The following is a 20,600-nucleotide window of genomic DNA, read 5'->3' on the forward strand; positions in this document are numbered from 1 at the left end:
GGAATGAGCTGTAACCATTACCCATAAACTTATTGGCTTAGAACAACACAAATGTATTGCCCTATAGTTCTGGAAGTCAGTGGTCTAAAAGAGGATGTCAGTTCCACTAAGCTAAAATCAAAATATTAGCAACACTATATTCCTAATGGAAGTTTTAGGAATAATTTTTTAACCTTTCCTAAATTCTCTACTCACATGCCTACATTTCTTAGTCCCTGGCATCATCTTATGTCATCAAAAGATGTGAGTAGATCTTCAAATCTCTCTTAACTCTGACCTCTTCCATATATTAAGAGCCTATATGGTTACTTTTAGCTGGAAAATCCAATGTAGTCTACTATTAGCTGATCTTTAATTATGACTGTAAAGTCTCTTTTGCTGTTGAAGATAAACATATTCACAGCTTCTAGGAAGTAGAGTGTGGATATCTTTGGAAGCCGTTTGTTTTTTGTTTTTTCTGTATCACACAGGTAAACCTTAACAATAGATCTACACCATCAAAATACTTGGTTCTAAGCTGGGTACTGGTGGCACACACCTGTAATCACAGTTCAAAGCCAGCTTGGCAGAAAAATCCATGAGATACCTATCTCCAATTAACCAGTAAAAAGCCGGAAGTGGAGGTGTGGTCCAAGTGGTAGAATATTAGCCTTGAATAAAAAAGCCAAATGAGAGCACAAACCCTGAGTTTAAGTCCTAGTACCAGTGCATGCATTCATGCGCACGCACACGTGCACACAAACACACATACACACACAACTGAAAACTGGGTTGATCCTAAATTTTCTCTAATAATAGGACTTAGAATGTTAGGTAGAATTATGAACATAATTTAATTCTCCTGAAAAAATGAATCAAATCTGAAAATTAGAAGTTGCTGTTTTATAGAATAAGAGTACATGTTTGCATAAATATGGAAAATAAACTATTCATGAAGTCATTAAGTTAAATGCTTTGTTATATGGAAGATGAGATCAGAATTCCATGCAATACCTGACTCATTTTGGGAGACAGAAACATGCTTCATTACCATGTTGACTTTGATTAACCCTGTCAATATAGGACAGCTCAAAATGAGTCAATGAATGAATAGTATGTTCCAAGAGATAGAAAAGAGAAAGGCAGCCAGTTTATCTTTCTGAAATTTACATGCTAGACACACATCTCTGTGAAGAAGCAATCCAGTTCCAAATTGGAGTTAAATTAGTATGTATTCATTTTACTTAACTTGGAAAATACACAAATCTTATTTCTGCTATAGTGAGACATGTAGCAAGTGATACAGTCTCTAGGAGCAGTTTTCTAGAACATATTTACATCTATAGATTCCTAAAATGCCACTGTGTATACTCAAAATGTTACCCAGTGTTGCTCATGGATAGTGTTCCAAGGCCACAACACATATCTGTGATTGCCAGATCACAGAATTTAAATTTCTGAACAGTAAGGGTCATATCATCCACATACTTTATGCCTCTTGGCAGGTCAGAGATAGTATATACTTAAATGTGCTTCTTGAATAGAATGTAGAAAATTCATATTTTCGGTAGTTTGAAAGAGTAAAATATTCAGTATGAGCAGCTAACCTATCTTCAAATGATTGAAACAGAGTAGAGATAACACTGAGTTGCATTCTGCATACTCAGTCTCATCCAGACAAACATACTCCACTTACTCCATTATGAGCATTCCTGAGACCCATCAGCCTTCTTGCCAGAAACATGAGCTTATCTGGACCATTGTTAGTTTTCTAGCTCTGCTCAGGAGCCTCCTGTTCTAGCTTCCTCATTGCTTCCCATTGGGAGGCCACCTTGTAGTCTCCTTGTGGTCAGCAGAGCTTCTTCCTTCTGCCCCACACTGCTCACACTGGATAGGGCCCTGAGCATCTTGATGCTACTTCAATTTAAAGGAAGGAGGAAGCTCAGGCAATGAGTGAGAACTGGAGTGGGTAAGGAGTGGGAAATGAGAGAATGACATGGAGGAAATGAATTGAGGGGTTTTTTCCCATCTATATTTTTTATTGTAAAAATACTGTACAGAGGGGTTATAGTTACATGAGTACGGTAATGAGTACATTTCCTATCGAGCATTGCTACCTTCTCCTTTGCTTTTCTCCTACCATCCCTTCCCTCCCCATCTCTCTAAATCCCTCAACCCCCTTAGTTGTAAAGTTTATTTTCAATATAGTGTTTTGTACATCTCATTGTTACAATGGGTCAACCTGTATCCTTATTTCAGCATTTTGTTATTTCCCTTCCCCTCCCCTAACTAGAAAAATGTATATACATGATTCAGGGCACCAGAATCAAATACAGTGAAAACAGGGGTTATACCATAGGAGAAGAACATACAAAAGAAACAAAAAATCACATGGTACATTATAAATACATTAAAAACAATAGCAAGAAGGATAAAACCACTTGTGTCCCTATCTTGGGGTTCATTTCACTTAGCATCATCTTATATGGTCAACATGTACATAGCTTTTGAGCTTTTCTGCTTGTCCTATACATATACTAGTTATGGCAAATAAGGGAAACCATGGGACCTATGTTTCTTTGGGCCTGGCTTACTTCACTTAATATAATTTTTTTCAAATCCCTCCATTTCCTAACAAATGGGGCAATGTATCACATTTTCTTGATCCATTCATCTACTGAGGGACATCTGAGTTGGTTCCATATCTCAGCTATGGTAAATAGTGCTGTGATAAACATAGTTGTGCTGGTAGCTTTAGTATGACCTTGTTTGTGATCCTTTGGGTAAATGCCCAAAAGTGGGATTGCTGGGTCATAGGGGAGCTCTATGTGGAGTCTTTTGAGGAACCTCCATACTACTTTCCAAAGTGGTTGAACAAGTTTACAGTCCCCTAGCAATGCAGTAGGGTTCCCTTTTGGCCACATCCCCTTCAGCATCTGTTGTTACTAGATTTCTTGTTTATAGCCATTCTAACTGGGATGAAGTGGAATCTCAATATTGTTTTGATTTGCATTTCTTTTATGGCTAGAGGAATTGAGCATTTCTTCATGTGTCTATTGGCCATTCTTATTTCCTCTTCAGAGAAGTTTCTCTTTAAGTCTTTCGCCCACTTATTAATTGGGCAGTTGTTTCTTTGAGGGTTATTGTTGGGGGATTTAGTTTTTTGGGTTCTAAGTATATTTTAGATATGAGACCCTTGTCCATTGTATGGCTAGTGAAGATCTTCTCCCAGTCTGTGGTGCTAGCTATGTCCTTTGCCATGCAGAAGCTCTGCAGTTTCATGCAATCCCATCTGTCCAACCTTTCTTTGATTTGTTGTGTTTCTAGGTCTCTATTAAGAAATTTTCAGCCTGTGCAAAGGAGACCTAGAATTTCTCCTATTCCTTCCTGTAATGTTTTCAGGGTGTCTGCTTTTACTTTGAGGTCTTTGATCCATTTGGAGTTGATTCTGGTGTAGGGTACTATATAAGGATCTAGCTTTAGTTTTCTGCAGGTGTTTAACCAATTTTGCCAGCACATTTACTGAAGAGGCTTTCTTCCATTCTATTTTTTTTAGCTCTGTTTTCGAAGATTAGGTGGATATAGGTCTGTGGGTCCATTTCTGGGTCTACAGTCCTATTCCATTGGTCCTCAGGTCTGTTTTTGTGCCAGTACCAAGCTGTTTTGATTACTATGGCTTTGTAGTAGAGTTTGAAATTTGGAATTGATATTCCTCCAGCGCTGTTCTTTCTGCTTAGGATTGTTTTTGCTATTTAGGGTCTTTTATTGTTCCATATGAATTTTTGGATTGTTTCTTCTATTTCATTGAAGAATGAGGTTGGGATATTAATGGGTATTTCATTGAATTTGTATATAGCCTTTGGCAGTATTGTCATTTTCACAATGTTAATCCTCCCAATCCAGAAGCTTGGGAGATTTTTCCACTTCCTTAGTTCTGCTTTAATTTCCTTTTTCAGGTTCTTAAAGTTTTCATCATAGAAAGGGTGACAGGGAGGGAAGTTAGACTGTGAGAAATAGGAGGGAAGGAGAAAGCAGAATAATAGAGCCCTGTCTTTCTCTCCTGGATTTCCCTGTGGGAATATCTGATATTCTAAATATAACTAATCAGTTTTTAAAAGGCTTCAATCATGTCCCAACAATGGCTGTGTTAGATATAAAATATTAAGTATTTTAGGGGTTTTGTTATAAAAATATCTTTTTAACTTGGTAGTTTAAATTTTTCTTCATTTTTATATTCTAAGCCATCCTCCTTTTATTTCTGCTTGTTGTACATCTCTATTTTATACAGATTGACTATTCCTTATCTGAAATGCTAGAGACAAGAAATGGTTAATAGTAAAGGATTTCAATTTGAGAATGTTTTTACATACAGGCAACCTTGTGAATGGCATCCAGGTCTGAATATGAAATTCATTTATTTCATGTACATCTTATACATATAACCTGAGAACATTTTGTATGATGTCTTTAGTGCGCCTGCATTTTCCCTGTGACGGGTCTCGTGAGGTCAGTTGTGCAGTGTTCCACTCGGGGCGGGTGTCCTGTCAGCAGACTCACAAAAGTCGGCTTTTCAGAGCACTTCAGATTCTGAATTTTCAGATTAGGGATGTTCAACTTGTACTTAATTTCTAAGTATAAATCCTTTGGGGACAACTGTTTCTCTTTCCCCCTGAGATTCTTACACTTTTTCTCACTTTTGTCTACCTTACATTTTTTCTTCTCATCTTAAGTACTTGATTGATTTTGAGGGGTTGGAGTGTGGGTTGTTTCCTTGTCTTGTCTCTTTATTTCTCAGAAAGTCCATTTGAGTTTCTTCTAAAATAAGAGCTTTGAAGTGAATTTCTCAGTATTTAGCCCAGAAAATGTTACCTGGTATTTCCCTGCTGCTTGAGTACTCAGGCCAGCCCTGCCAGATGCCACTGCCCTGTGCATTCCTGCTTGTACCTAGTCTTGATAGTTTTCATCATCTTCACTGGCCTGTTGGTATTATCTTCACCTATTTCCTTTGGAGATGAATGAACTGGGACCCCTCTTCTTAAGGCTTGCTAAATTCTTCCCAAGAAAGATAAAGGCACAAGTTACTTGCTTTCCAGGTGAAGAGGCTCTTAGAGGACCTCCTAGACTAGGATGTCAGTTTAGAAGGGAAATTGAAAAATTGTACTCTGCTAGCCCAGAATCTGGGAATGGAACATCCCAGATTATAAAGTCCACGAACTGACATTCTCAGGTCTGAGGACTTGCTAAATGGCCTGCCAGTTTATTGGGCTGATTGGCATTGTGTAGAGATTTTTCAGTATTTCAGTGTTCAGGACACCTTATCAATCAAGAAAACCATACATTTGGCTGCAAAGGTGGCTCAGTGATAGAGCGCTTGCTTGCAAGCATGAGGCCCTGGGTTCAATTCTTCAGCACCACATAAGCAAAAAGAAAAACAAAGCCGGAAGTGGCACTGTGGCTCAAGTGGTAGAGTGCTAGCCTTGAGCTGAAGAGCTGAAGGACAGCGCCCAGGTCCAGAGTTCAGGCCCCACTACTGGACCCAAAAAAGAAAACAAGAAAACCATACTTGCTGGGTGGAATTATTAGGCATGGTGCTTATGTTCAGGGCAGTCCAGGCATGAATGGAGCAAATTCCCAGCTCTCATGAAACTCTCCTCTTACCAGACAGAGGCAAGAAATTATTCAAGAATCATTTGTCAGCTGCATACTCTCTTCTTAGTGCTAGGAGTACAGACAATCCAAGCCCAACTGTATTTTTTTTCTTGGAGTTTCCCATCAAGTTTGGGCATAGAAAAATAAACAACAGAGTAAGTCGTCCATATTTTGGAGCACCTGGAAGGCTACAAATTCCTGGATGAAGCAACAATCTAATCTGAGAATTGAATAATAAGTTAAGGCAAAGAGAAATAATTAGAAAACAGTGAAATAAATGCCAAGCTAGAAAGGGCCAGTCACAGTCAGTGGGAGCTGAAACTTGAGTTTCAAGGCTGATGAGTTGCCAGGATTGAGCAACAAGTTTAAGAAATTAGCTTTTACCAGGAGAACGCTTGCACATGGGGCGTTCTTACCTACAGCAATGATTAATATTCCTTTTTTGTTTGAAAAGGTGACATGCTTGATCTCTTGAAGTGGAGAACCCACCCAGACAAGATCACAGGCTGTCTCTCCAAACTAAAAGAAATAGATGGCTCCGAGATAGTAAAGGTATATACTATTTCATTACCCTCTTGGAAACTCAGAATAAAAAAAAATTATATGGGAAAGAGAGGTAATACTTTGTTCATGTATTTATCATTTCTATTTTTTAACAGTTTCTGCAAGATACATTGGATACCTTATTTGGGATTTTAGATGAAAACTCTCAAAAATACGGGTCTAAAGTGTTTGATTCTTTGGTAAGTTCAGATTCTTAATTATAATTATGATCTTTCATTATTGACTTTCAGGAGGCTGAGGTTGATGCACTTGACAGTACAAGAGTTAATCCTAACCGTAACAACAACAACAACAAAAAAACCATGATTTGCATTTGGTTTTATAATAAGCTCAATTTTCTTTTTTAGGTTCACATAATAAATTTGCTGCAAGATAGCAAATTTCATCATTTTAAGCCAGTCATGGATACTTACATTGAGAGTCATTTTGCTGGGGCACTGGCTTACAGGTAAGGCCCTTTATCTTGTAATTGGTTGAAGAAGCAGTTGCTCTTGAGCTTGCCTAAGCAGAGGAGCTGCTTAGAAGAATTTAAAATGGAGTAGAGAATGATATGAAGCCCAGCCACTAAAGTATCTATCAAGATGGTATCTTACTACCTTACACTTCCTTGTTTAATGGCTAGAACTTATTTTCATTAAAAGAAAAAATGAACTTCCTGCAGTCTGTTCCTAAAACTTAAGATTTTTCTTCTCATCTCTATATCATTGGGTATTCATATATATATATATATATATATATATAAATAAATAAAATATTGGGTGATTTCATTTTTTTCTGTCCAGGGCCCCATTTAATCAATACACAGCTTGATGCTCATATTTGTCCTGAAGAAAGAAATACAAATGGAAAGCAACCATTGCCTTTATACCTGGGTGCCTATTACATACATATCAAGTGCTATAATGTGAAGACATGTCCCCAGCCTCAGATAGTTAGCCACTGGAACCTACCCTTTCATGGTAGCTGCCATTTTTAACTGTTCCCTTTTTTCCTACCAGCTCAGTTTCCATGTTAGGAAGGCTGAGAATGAATGAATAATGACAGGCTTCAGGCAGGGGAGTTGTTACTTGACCAAAGGCAGCAGCTTCTGTCTTTGAATCTTGTAAAGAACATCTTTCTAGTCTTTGCCCCTCCTGAAATACAACCCTGGGATGCATTTGATGTTCTCTCTACTCATCCAGTATGGGCATTGCTTTTCTATCTACATTTCTGCTTTATGCCTTAGACATCCATTCCCTAAGAGCTTGGAATCACTTTTTTGTTCATCTTTTCACCTCTACACGTGTGTGATATAGAAAGGAGAGGAGATCATCGAACAAGCATCTGATATACTTGGGCATTCCTCACCATGACATGTTAAGATTTTTGTTTCCAACATTTGAATGAATGAATGTTGTTTTATAAGACAACCCTCCATCAACATGCTTGTTTTTTTATTTTATTTTAGTTTTGGTCAAGAATGAAATGTGCCATCAGGAATAGTTTTAAAACACTGGCCCTCCCTCTCAACCCAATAATTTGGGCCCTGGTGTAAGGAGGTCATTGCTTCCTACTAAAATCGTCATTAGAAGTTAGGGTACAGAGTATAATTTTCAACATTCCATGTTGGCCTGAAAGGCAGGATAATCACCTGTCATAACAAGACAAATTTCTAAACTGTGGGTGGTCAGAAACTCACTGGCATATCATCATCTGAAAAATACTGCTAGTAGCTTCCGTCTCCTGATACATACAAATATTCTTGTTTGACCAAGACAAAAATTGCCATGTGACCCCTTTCCCCAAGACAGCAGCAAAGATGAAAAAGGAAGCTCCTTCCCTAAAGCCAAAACATAAACCTTAAATGCCAAGAAGATAGTAGTGAAAGGCATCCACAGCTACAAGGAAAAGAAGATCACTCATTACCCATCTCTCAATAGCCCAAAACACCGTGTCGCTAGAGGCCTAAATATTATTAGAAGAATGCCCCAATTCCTGCTGACCACTGAGTCTATGGTGAGGAATGTCAAAGACAACGTATTTATGCTCGTTGTGACATCAAGGCCAGCAAGCAAAAGACCAAAATAGGCCATGAAGATGTTTTGTGGCATCTATGTGGCCAAGGTCAATACTCTCATCAGACCTGATGGGGAAGAAAAAGGCATATGTTCAAGTAGATGTTGATTCTATTGATTTGGATGCTGCCCACAAGTTGGGATTGTCTGAATCTGTCTGTCCAACTCTAAATTACATTTGTTTTATTGCAAAGTAAGATATAAAGAGTGAGAAGAGAGAGAGAAAAAGAGAGGAGAGAGACAGAGACAGAGAGGAAAGAAGGATCAAAGGCCAAAGTGGCTAGATTCTAATCTTAAAGTGAATGAGTGTGTGTGTGTGTGTGTGTATGTGTGTGTGTGTATGTGTGTGTGTGTGTGTGTGTTAATTTTACAATGTTTCTTCACAGTAACATTTTGGTCTTCTAGAAGTATTCCTTCAAAAAACACACTTTGGCATAATCCTGCTTCTTCTCATAGGTCATAGATAGAATTGGCTTGATAATCCATGAAGGTGTGGCTTCGAGTGTTGCCTTCATCCCTTTCTGCCTCCTTTCTTCCTGAAACTAAAAGAGTGTTCTGTCCAGCTGTTCTCATGGTCAAGGAAGAAAAATCCCAATTAGCAGTTGCCCAAGACTGACAATGGCAGTCTTACCTTCCAGGCACTTGCTTGCCCATAGTCCTTTTCTCAGTATTTTAGTCATGTGGGAGCCTTGGCAGAAATAGGAGGCTGGATGGAATAAATATGTTAAGGTTGAAGGGAATCTTGGTAGCAGGAAGTCTTTATTCCTGCCTTAAGTTTTCGAAAACTGTAGTGATGGTGTTGATCTGTAAGTTTCATAAGATTGTTATATAGCAAAGTGACAGGAAATCATGAGAACTTACGTGGAAAGAAGCCTCCTCATGATACCTATAAGTGTCAGGTTTGTTGGCATTTATTTGAGAATAAGACCAATTCTATATTCTGAACATTTCTTCCTGTTTTCTAGAGATCTCATCAAAGTGCTTAAGTGGTACGTGGACAGGATAACTGAAGCAGAGCGGCAAGAGCATATCCAGGAGGTGCTGAAGGTAATAACGTGCTGTTGAAAGCAGACAACATAGTCTAACAAAGCTGTTGCACAGAGATGCTTAAACTAATTGGTTTCCTCTGCACAGACAGTAATTGGTGATGATATATTACTGACATTCCAATTCAAGGATCTTAATCCGTTTACAGCTGCTCCAGAACTGATGAAATTTGAAAGGTACTTTGCCAGGCTTGTCCACTGCAATCTGTTCAGATCGAATCCTTGGGCCTCTGAACTCCAGAACACGTGAAGTTCAGAAAGGACAGGAGAAGGAGATGGGCAGAAGTCTTCTATGGAAGAAGACTGTAGAAGATGTAGTTATACATAGAAAATCACAGCTCTTGCTTCTACTCACCTGCCAGAGACTGACTAGCTGAGAAGCACTGAGCTTAAAGTTTCAGAGATGTAGGGTGGCTTATCAGGGGTCACAGTAAGGAAGCCCAGGTTTGAGAGGGTCTCACAGTTTGCACAATATCTGTTTCTGGTTGTATATGACACTAATCCAGTGCCTGACCTACAGACAGGTTCAAGAATACAAATTCTTAAGGGGATTGTCCAGGCCAGCCCTGGCAGTATTCTGATTTTCTTGGACTCTCATCTGGTATGGTATCAGTAGATAAAAAGAGATAATGTATCTATTTTATAAAACAAGCATTTTGTCCACTATAAACTGATCGTTTTTATCTGCTTAAAGGTAAAGTGCTAAGCAGCCAGAGTATCTACCAAAATAAATTCACTCTGAAAAGCAGTTATGTCTTCATCGATTAAATTTAAAAAGACATTCAAGGATCAAAAACATCCATGTTCATGACTCTTCAGAATTATCCTTTTGAAATTTTCTACACATTTTTTCCTCCTTAGGCATCAAAGAAAAACAGTTCTTCCTCCTACAAGTAAATTCTGTTCAAAAATCTCACAAGGCCTTAGTGTTTAAATCAATAATTTAAAACTCTAACCCTGTATAGTAGGTTGTATGCTGTGTCATGGTTATATAAATACTCTTGGCCTCCTTTGCAGCTAACTTTATAAAGTTTTTGTGTTAAGGCACAGGAATACATCTTTAAGTACATAGTGCAGTCCCGGAGGCTCTTTTCCCTGGCCACTGGTGGGCAAAATGAAGAGGAATTCCGCTGTTGCATCCAGGAGCTCCTCATGTCTGTCCGCTTCTTCCTTTCCCAAGAGAGCAAAGGGTCTGGAGCCCTATCTCAGTCACAGGTAATTGCTTTCCCTTTCCATCTCTGCTACAGAAAAAAAAAAAAAAACTATGAATGCAGTTTGTTTGGTTTTTACACAGCAGCTTAATTCAAGGTTTTCTCTACCAGAAATCCATAGCTTCCATTTATACACTCTTAAGGAGAGGCTTTAACATCCCCCAAGCTCTGCTCACACAGAGGATACTGAGATCTGAGGATTGTGCATCAAAATTAGCCCAAGCGGGAAAGTTGGTTAGACTCTTATTGTCAAATAAAGGTCAAGTGAGAACTCCAGGCCCTGAGTTCAAGCCTCAGTACCCACCCCCAACACACACACACACACACACACGGTCAAGTGAGACTCCAAGGCCCTGAGTTCAAGACTCACACACACACACACACACACACACACACACACACCCTCAGTACTAGCTGATCAAAATTGGGTAGCCATTCCCCAGATCTGCTCTCTGCATGGAGATACTTCTGTTGCCACTTAGCAGAACCCACACTTATAGCTGGACACTGTTTCTTCAGCCTTGGAGAAGGTTTGGTTGGAGCTAGTCTATTGGCCTTCTTTTCTGCAATTCAGTCCGTGAGCTTGAGAATCATTGTATTTATTGGACTCTGCTGAACTGGACGTTGTTTTGTTTTATTTAACTTGACTGTAATCATCCTGGGACTGGTCTTGTAAGGCCAGTACTGTGCTGATATTGCCAAATTCTATTACTAGGGCTAGTCTGTGATTTTGTTATTGTTCATTTTTTTGTTTGTTTTAAGAATAGACTTTCCAAACATCATGACCTTGTACATCAGAGAGATAATTCTGAATGTCCTTCTCTATACTTTCTGGTCTTTTTTATGTGCTTTTAATTCTAATGACTTGGTTAAAAAAAACCTATCTGGTGGAAAAGCAGCATCTTGCTATCCCTTGAAGACCAGAGACTTAGCATCATTGAGAACTAAGACTTAAAAATAAAGTATCAAACCGGTCAGATTCTGAACAAAGTTGACAGAACATGGTGTGATATGACATTTGGAAGGCATAAAGTAGGCAAGCATACAACCAGGCTCTCTTAAGCCCATTTTGACAGTTCAATCATTGCACTTCAGGAACCTGCCAGAGACCTCAATATTCAATGTCCCTAGGCCAAATCAGACCTACTAGTGGCAGTTGAGACATGAGAACGATAATCCCACAGGCTAACTATGTATTTATTCTTCAAGTTTGCAGAATTATCTACCTCTGCTAATGGGATTGTACAATTTGGTTTCTTATCCTGAGGTTTCCTTTTAACCTGTACTAGTTACAAAGATAACATTTTTAGTAAGTCATGGTTTCTTCTTAAAGATGCAAGAGATTGTTTTTCTCCTTCAGGTGACCTCTGCTGTGGGAATTCAGGGGACGGCAGCTATGTCATTGCTGCTCCATACCTACTTCCACTCTGCCCTTGTGCTCTCTCTCTCCTCTCTCTCTCTCTCTCTCTCTCTCTCTCTCTCTCTCTCTCTCTCTCTCTCCCTCTCTCCTCTCTCTCTCTCTCCTCTCTCTCTGTCTGTCTGTCTCTCTCTCTCTCTTGCTATTTTTCTTGAAGTTTCTATCCCATGATCAAATTTGAAGAACAACTTTAACAACTTTGAAGACTCATATTTGATTTGTTCTGCCCTTAGTTTTTTTTTACTACTTTTCAATGGGATGTAGAAATTGGGAGGATTGAAGTTTGAGGCCATCTCAGGCAAAAAAAAAAAAGTTTAAGAAATCAAATTTCAACCAATAAAAATCTGGGTTTAGTGTTCACACCTGTCATCCCAGCTACACAGAAAATGTAAACAAAAAGATCAAGTTCCACGTGAGCTTAAGATTAATTAAATGTGAGGCCCTGTCCCCAAAATGAATAAAGCAAAAAAAAAAAAAGCTTAAATGCTAGAGTACCTGTCTATGAAGTATAAGGCCCTTAATTTAACCCCAAGCAACACACATATACATGGTGTTGATGATGATCATGATCATCATGATGATAGAGTAGTTAGGTTTTTGTTGTTGTTGCTGATGATGGGACTTGAACTCTGGGCCTGGGTACTTTGCCTTAACTCTTCAAGTCTAGGTGAGTGCTCTACCACTCGAGCCACAGCACCACTTCAGTTTTCTGGTGTTTTGTTGGAGATAAGCATCTCACAAACTTTCCTGCCCAGGCTAGCTTTGAAATGCAATTCTCACATCTCAGCCTCCTGAGTAGGTAGGATTACAGGCGTGAGCCACTGGCACCTGGCTTGGTTTTTTTAAATTATTATTATTACTAAATAAGTAGAACATTGCCTGTCTATGTTTTGGGAAGAAAGAAACTCACATATTTCTTCTCATACCAGATTCCCTTTTGACCCTACACTGCTCTTTAAGACCAGTGTCACTAATTTGATTGATTTGGTGTATTAGGTTTCTATAGCTTTATAACAAATGACTGTAGCTTAATGATTTAAACAGTGCTCATTGATAAGGCCCTCGTTCTGTAGGTCAGAGATCTGGACAGCTTTCTTCAGAGTTCTTTGGGAGTTTTTTGTTTCCCAAAACCAAACTCAGGGTATTGGCTTTGATGTGCTATCTGGAAGTTTCAAGGGAGAGTATGCTTTCTGGTTCTCTTAGGCTGTTGACACAAATCTGTTTCCTTGTGTTTGTAAGACTGGGGTCCCCATTTTCTTCATGGCTGCCAGTTGGGGCTAGAGGGAAGAGAAATGCATTCAGGAGGCCATTTGTATTCCTGAACACAACATCTGCTCCATTCAAAGCCAGAAACTACATGTGGAATCCTTCTGACTACGTCTTCCATCAGCCAGAGAAAACTCTTTAAAGGTGAATTATTAGGTTAGGCTCACCTGATGGTCTCCGTATTTTAAGGTCCACTTTTTTTTTTTAATCTTCATTACATGTACAGAATCTCTTTGCCAGGCAACATGCAATGGCAAGAACATCAGGGGAAATGGAGTTATCATAGAATTTTGTCCCCCACATCCCAAACAAGTATCCCCAATAGTCCAAGCTTTACTGCAAAAGACAGAAACCACATTGCCTTGCTCCATCTTATGTTTTTGTTTTTCACCTGGGCAAGTTCTGCTTCCTGCTTTCCAAGCAATATATCATCTTGGGTCAGTAGACAGTGACCCCACAGAGCTGTGTGTCCTGGCCCCAGTGGCAGAGGTTCATTGAGGCCTCCTGGCCTGAGCCAAGCTTGACAATACACTGTCTTGGATAGCCTGCCCTGGGCAAGACTCAGCACTGAGGTGGTATAGTAGCAGTCATCCATTTCCCATTCTGTGGACAGAGCCCTGTCTTAGGACCCCTAGAAAAGCAGCCCAATGAGAGGATCAACGCCTGAGCCCTGGCTTCACATTCCTCCGATTGTTTCTCTCTATTTGTCTTGCCTGCCAGGAAGGACAAAACTAAATTGTCTTTTTATTTACATTTACAGTAATAATCCTTAGCTTACACTATCTTCCTGCCATAATTAAGCCTTTGTTTTTTATCATTTTTAAAAATTATTATTATATATGTATCTTATACTACAGGTACAGATTTAAGTAAAGAGGTATAAATAAAGAATTAAGGTACAAATTAAGGGTTACCTAAGAACATTGAACTTATTTTTGCTTTTCAACCATGCATTTTTTTCTTTATTTATATAATTCAGATCTTTGTAGAATACAATGAAGATTATATAAACATAGCCTTAAACAGGACTATGGAGTTACTGAGTAAGTATATTCAAGTAAATTGATAAGTTTAGGAGCAGATATGAATTATTTAGAAAGTCAAAAAAGTCTCAAAATTTATATGAAACAGAAAGTAAGTGGGTAATTACATCTCTATATTCAGGAAAAAATAATACTTTTGTTTGTTATATGCAGAGCTTCAAATCTGCATTTTTCTTCCACATTTTAAGTCTGTGATTTTTCAGAGTCATGAAGTATAACTTTTGGGCTACTGTACCTGTCTTCCCAGGATTCAGATCACCTTGAGAAGCCATCTGTCTCCTCAGTTTCAGCTCAGTACACACACTGGGGAGAGTTGAGACTGGCTGCCTCCCATTGCCCTCCCATTGTGGAATTTTAAATGGGTCAATGAATTTGCTTTTTTTGATATACAACCTTAGTCCAACTTTTTCAGTGTCCCCCTTGGGATTTGATGGTAACTCCTGTTTTGTTGTGGTTTTTCTCCTTTAAAAATGATTAGCAGGCCAGGCATAGTGGCTCACACCAATCTTAGCTATTCAGGAGGCTGAGATCTGAGGATCACCGGCCTAGACTGTAAAGTTCATGAGATGCTTAGCACCAATGAGCCCCCAAAAAGCCAGAGGTGGCTCAAGTAGTAAAACATTTCAAGATTTTTGAGTGAAAAAGCTAAGGAATAGAGCCCCAGTATTGGTTCGTGCTCTCTCTCTCTCTCTCTCTCAAGTACACACACACACACACACACACACACACACACACAGATTAGCAGATTTCTTCACATAACTTCACGTGCATTTCTTTTTTTCCAATAGAACCTGAGGCAATATAAGGTTGTTCCAATGATCTTTTTATTTTTCTGGTGAAACTAAAACCTGGAAGACAAAATTATACTTTCCAAAGTCATGGCATTGGCTAGAAGCAGAAGTAGCACAATGTGTAGACAGATCTTTGCTGCCCTGGTCTGTATTGTCATGTGTCTACTCTTAGATCACAAATTCAGTGCTTTAGGGAATTGATATGTTTGGTTTGTTAAAAAGGATATTTAACTGAGAAGTTCAAAAAGTCTCTCCAAAAAGAAATGAAATCTTAGTGTCCCAGTCCATATGTTTTAAGGATTCTTTCTCTTCATCAGGCTGCATTTTCTGAATCTCTGGTATTTTTGCCAATCATTTCGCTAATGTGATTTTTCCAGAATTTCCCTGTTTTTATTACTTCATTTCTTTGCACATTTCTAAAAACTTTCCTATTCTGCCACACATTTGGTTTTTGTTTAAGTTTTTGCTCGTTTAACTGTGGGTACAAAAACATTTTCCTTCTATTTAAAAAAACTTGTGCTGGGCACCTATGGTTCACACCTGTAATCCTAGCTATTCAGGAGGCTGACATCTGAGGATCTAGGTTCAAAGCCAGCATGGGCAGGAAAGTCCCTGAGACTCTTATCTCCAATTAACCAGAAAGCCAGAAGTGGCCCTGTGGCCCTGTGGCTCAAGTGGTAGAGTGCTTACCTTAAGCTGAAGAGCTGAGGGACAGTGCCCATACCCAGAGGTCAAGCCCCATGACTGACCCAAAACATAAAAAACAAAAAACGTCTCACAATCCTTAAGCTCACTTAAGCTCCACTGTTTTACAGCTTATTTCTCATGGCATCCCCGGGAGTTAATTGAAATTTCTTCTTTTTCCTAAGGCCGTGTTTCTGAGCTCCTTTCCAGCTGTGTACTCCGAGCTGCTGAAGCTCTTTGATGTCCGGGAAGTGGCTAACTTGGTGCAGGACACTCTGGGCAGCCTGCCCACCATCATGCACGTGGATGACTCCCTCCAGGCAATCAAGCTGCAGTGCATCGGTAAAACCGTGGAAAGCCAACTGTATACCAACCCAGGTAGGGTGGAGAGTCATGGATAAAAACCCTGGCTACAAAAAGCCAGTACTCTTTTTTTTTTTTGGTCAGCCATGGGACCTGAACTCTGGGCCTGAGAACTGTGCCTGAGCTCTTCAACTCAAGGCTAGTGCTGTACTACTTGAGCCATAGCACCTCTTCCAGCTTTTTCTGCTTATGTGGTGCTGAGGAATCGAACCCAGGGCCTCATGCATGCAAGGCAAGCGCTCTACCACTGAGCCACTTTTCGAACCCTAGTACTCTCATTTGACGACAGTCATCAGAAAAAAAAATTCTTCAAAATAAATAAATAAATAAAACTTAAATGTAATTTGCATGTAAAATGTATTTAGTACCCAAATAAGTATAAAATCATGACTATTACAACATTAAAGAAGGGGTGAGGCAGGCGCTGGTGGCTCACGTGTATAACGCTTAGCTACTCGGGAGGCTAAGATCTGAGGATCACAGTTCAAAGCTAGCCCAGGCAGGAAAGTCTGTGAGACTCTTATCTCCAGTTAATCACAGAAAAAGCTGGAAGTGGTGCTGTATCTCAAGTGGTAAAGTGCTAGCCTTGAAAAAAGGGGCTCAGGGACAGTGCTCAGGCCCAGAGTTGAGGGCCAAGGCCTAGCAAAAAACAAATGAGCAAGGCACAGTGATACATTTTTAGTCCCAGCTGCTCAGGATGCTGAGGCAGGAAGATAGCCTAGCCCCAGGAGTTCAGAAACAGCCTGGGCTGCAATGAGAAGGCAAACATTAGAAAGGAATAAGAACAGAGTGAACTGTGGATTGTAACCACAGCCAGTGGTAGTGGAAGGTATGTCTCTTTTTTATTTTTGGAGGACAATTTGATAGTTTCTTTTTTTAATATATATTTTTATTGTAAAGCTGCTGTACAGAGGGGTTACAGTTGCATGAGTAAGGTAATGAGTCCATTTCCTATTGAGCAGTGTTATCCTCTCCTTTGTTTTTCCTCTACCATCACTTGCCCCCACCGCCCCTAGCCCCCCACCCCCAGCCAAAGTTTTAAAGTTCATTTTCAACATAGTGTCTTGTATAGCTCATTGTTACAATAGGTCAACCTGTATCCTTATTCCAGCATTTTGTTATTTCCCTTTCCCTCCCCAAATTACAAGATGCAGGGCACTGGAATCAAACACAGTGAAAACAGGGGTTATACCATGGAGGAAGAACATACAAAAGAAACAAAAAAAATCACATAGTACATTATAAGTACATTATAAGTACATTAAAAACAACAGCAACAAAGATAAAACCTCTTGTGTCCCTATCTTGCGATTCATTTTGCTTAGGATCGTCTTATATAATCGTAGCTTTTGACTTTTTGTGCTTGTCCTAAACTTATACTAGTTATTGCAAATAAGGGAAACCATGGGACCTATGTTTCTTTGGGCCTGGCTTGCTTCACTTTAATATAATTTTTTTCCAATTCTTTCCATTTCCTAACAAATGGGGCATTTCTGATGGAGACATTGAATTCGTGTGTGTGTGTGTGTGTGTGTGTGTGTGTGTGTATACGTACACACCACATTTTCTTGATCCATTGTCTACTGAGGGGCATCTGGGTTGGTTCCATATCTTAACTATGGTGAATAATACTGCAGTAAACATAGTTGTGCTGGTAGCTTTAATATGGCCTTAAAGAGGACTTCTCTGAAGAGGAAATAAGAATGACCAATAGACACATGAAGAAATGCTCAGCTTCTCTAGCCATAAAAGAAATGCAAATCAAAATAACATTGAGATTCCACTTCACCCCAGTTAGAATGGCTATAATCAAGAACTCTAATAACAACAGATGCTGGAGGGGATGTGGACAGAAGGGAACCCTACTGCATTGTTGGTGGGAGTATAAACTTGTTCAACCACTTTGGAAAGCTGTATGGAGGTTCCCCTATGCCTTTTTTATTTTCTTCTTCCAGATTTTCTTTTCAATTTCCTATTTAAAAAAGTAATACTTTCTTAGTAAATATAAAAATATATCTTATCCCAGCCACAAGCAAACAGTTACTAAGTTGTTTTGGTCATAAATCCTGTTTGCCTATTTAAATCCTATTTGTCTCTGTCTTCTGTTTGTTTTTGGAAGAAAATAGTAAAGTTTCCACTTAATTTCAAAGGTCATAAAGTAAGTAAAGGCTTCCATCAATATCACCAAATAAACTTTTTGTTGTTGTTGTTGCTTGTGGGGCTTGAACTCAGGACCTGAGTGTTGCCCTCTACCTCTTTTGCTCAAGGCTGTTGCTCCACTTGGAGCTACAGTACCATTTCCAGTTTCCTGTTGGCTGGCTTCGAATTGCGATCCTCAGATTTCAGACTCCTGAGTAGTTAGGATGCCACAAGTGCCTGGCTTCAAGTAAACTTCTTAAGGCAGATTTTACCAGGAATTATTTTTCCATATGAAAGTGTATGTAATTTTATTTAAAAAGAATTTCAAACATAATAAACAACTTTTAAAAATATTACTTTATTGTAAAACATTTTGAGCATGCAGACAAATATAAAGCATAATATGAGGATCAGGTGTGGTAGTATATACCTGAAATCCCAGATACCTAGGAGGCAGAGATTAGAAGGATCACTGTTTGAGGCTAACTTAGGCAAAAAGTTACTGAGCCCCCATCTCAATAAACAGTCTGTGTGTGTGATACACATTTGTCAACTCAGCTAGGTAAAGGCATAGGTAGGAGGATTACAGTTGCAAGACTGGCCTGAGCAAAAACATGAGACTCTTTCTAAAAAGTAAGTGAAGCAAAAAGCATTGGAGTTATAGATCAAGTGGTATAGCACTTGCATTTATACATACTAGTACTCGCCCCTTTCCCCACAAAATAGAGCAAAACATGAGTAACTCAACAGTGAATTTTAATGTTATCATTTATTGTATTAGATCATTTATGAGGAAATTCATTATTCAGTAAGGTCTTGCTGTGTATAGTCTCACTTTCTTCTTAGAAATGTTCAGAATATCCAACTCTAGTTCCTGTTTACTCTGTCTTTTTTACAAAATTATAAAAATAACTTGTATTTTTTTCATCATTTCCAATTTTTGTCTTTATGTGACAAAACTATCTGGTCATTCTTTAGAGTGCTTTTTATTTTATTATTATTAAGCTTTTATATTTCTCCATGCACTATAGGCAGCTCTAATGCATTCTCTTTTTTTCTGTTTTATAATATTCCACCAAATTAATCTATCGTGATTAATTTATTCTTTTTTACTTTTTTGTTGCATGCTTGTTTGTTTGTTTTTAATTTAATTTTATTGTCAAAGTGGTGTACAGAGGGGTTACAGTTACATACGTAAGGTAGTAAGTACATTTTTTTGTCCAACATTGTTACCCCTTCCCTTGTTTTTCTCCCACCTTCCCTCCCTTCACCCCCACCCAAGTTGTAAAGTTCATTTTCAGCTTATTGTCTTGTGAGTATTACTGTTGCATTGATTCACCCTTTGCCCTTTGTTTCACTGTTTTGTTATTCCCCTTCCCTTCCCTAATTCAGATAAAAATATATATAGTACCCAGGGCACCAAAATCAAGTATAGTGACAACAGAGGATAAACCATAGGAAAAAAGAAAGAAAGAAAGAAAACATAGTATATTTAAAACAACACCAACAAAGAAAAACCTCTTGTTTCCATATCTTGAGTTCATTTCGCTTAGCATTATTTTATATGGTCCTATGTACATAGCTATTGAGCTATCCTGCTAGGACTATCCTAGACATATACTAATTGCTACAAATGAGGGAAATCATGGAGTCTATGTTTCTTTAGGTCTGGCTTACTTCACTTAATATGACTTTTTTTTCCTTACGAATGAGGCAATATCATTCTTTCTGATGGAAGCATAAAATTCCATTGTGTATATATACTACAAATGAGGGAAATCATGGAGTCTATGTTTCTTTAGGTCTGGCTTACTTCACTTAATATGATTTTTTTTTCCTTACGAATGAGGCAATATCATTCTTTCTGATGGAAGCATAGAATTCCATTGTGTATATATACTGTTTTTCTTGATTTATTCTTCTAAGGTGGGACATTTGGGTTGGTTCCATATCTTAGCTATGGTAAATAATGTGTGCTTTTTTTTTTGGTTGGTCATGAGGTTCAAACTCCGGGCCTGGGCGCTGTCCCCCACCTCTTCAGCTCAAGGCTAGCACTCTACCACTCGAGCCACAGCTCCACTTCCATGTATGCTTGTTGTTGTTTCACTGGGTTTTTTCCCTCCTTCTTGGCCTTATTGGGAATTGAACTTGGATCCTCACACTTGCAATTCAGATATTCTACCACTTGAGCCAAACTTCCGTCCTCTTATTGCAGTGGGTATTTTCAGTTGAGATGGAGTCTTTAGCAAACTTCTTTTTACCCAGGCTGGCCTTCAGCTGGAATTCCCCTAATCATTACCTCCCAAGTAGCTGGGATTGTTGGCTGGACCCACCAAACCTGTTGATAGTTATTTGGCATGCCTCTAACATGTGCCTGCCTGTCTTCCTTCCTTC

General features: G+C 38.9%; 1 protein-coding gene across 1 annotated transcript in view; it reads left to right on the plus strand.

Moving 5' to 3' along the window:
• The window catches only part of Dock4 (dedicator of cytokinesis 4), a 421,543-nt gene that overhangs the window by 294,385 nt on the left and 106,558 nt on the right, over nucleotides 1-20,600 (plus strand). Inside the window, exons 18-23 of the mRNA XM_013024050.1 lie at nucleotides 6,083-6,180; nucleotides 6,288-6,371; nucleotides 6,540-6,640; nucleotides 9,212-9,293; nucleotides 10,337-10,507; nucleotides 15,890-16,082. Coding sequence (XP_012879504.1) covers nucleotides 6,083-6,180; nucleotides 6,288-6,371; nucleotides 6,540-6,640; nucleotides 9,212-9,293; nucleotides 10,337-10,507; nucleotides 15,890-16,082 — 729 coding nt within the window. The remainder of the gene's footprint in view (nucleotides 1-6,082; nucleotides 6,181-6,287; nucleotides 6,372-6,539; nucleotides 6,641-9,211; nucleotides 9,294-10,336; nucleotides 10,508-15,889; nucleotides 16,083-20,600) is intronic.

Source organism: Dipodomys ordii, unplaced genomic scaffold (assembly GCF_000151885.1).
Source record: "Dipodomys ordii isolate 6190 unplaced genomic scaffold, Dord_2.0 Scaffold72, whole genome shotgun sequence".
NCBI lineage: Eukaryota > Metazoa > Chordata > Mammalia > Rodentia > Heteromyidae > Dipodomys > Dipodomys ordii.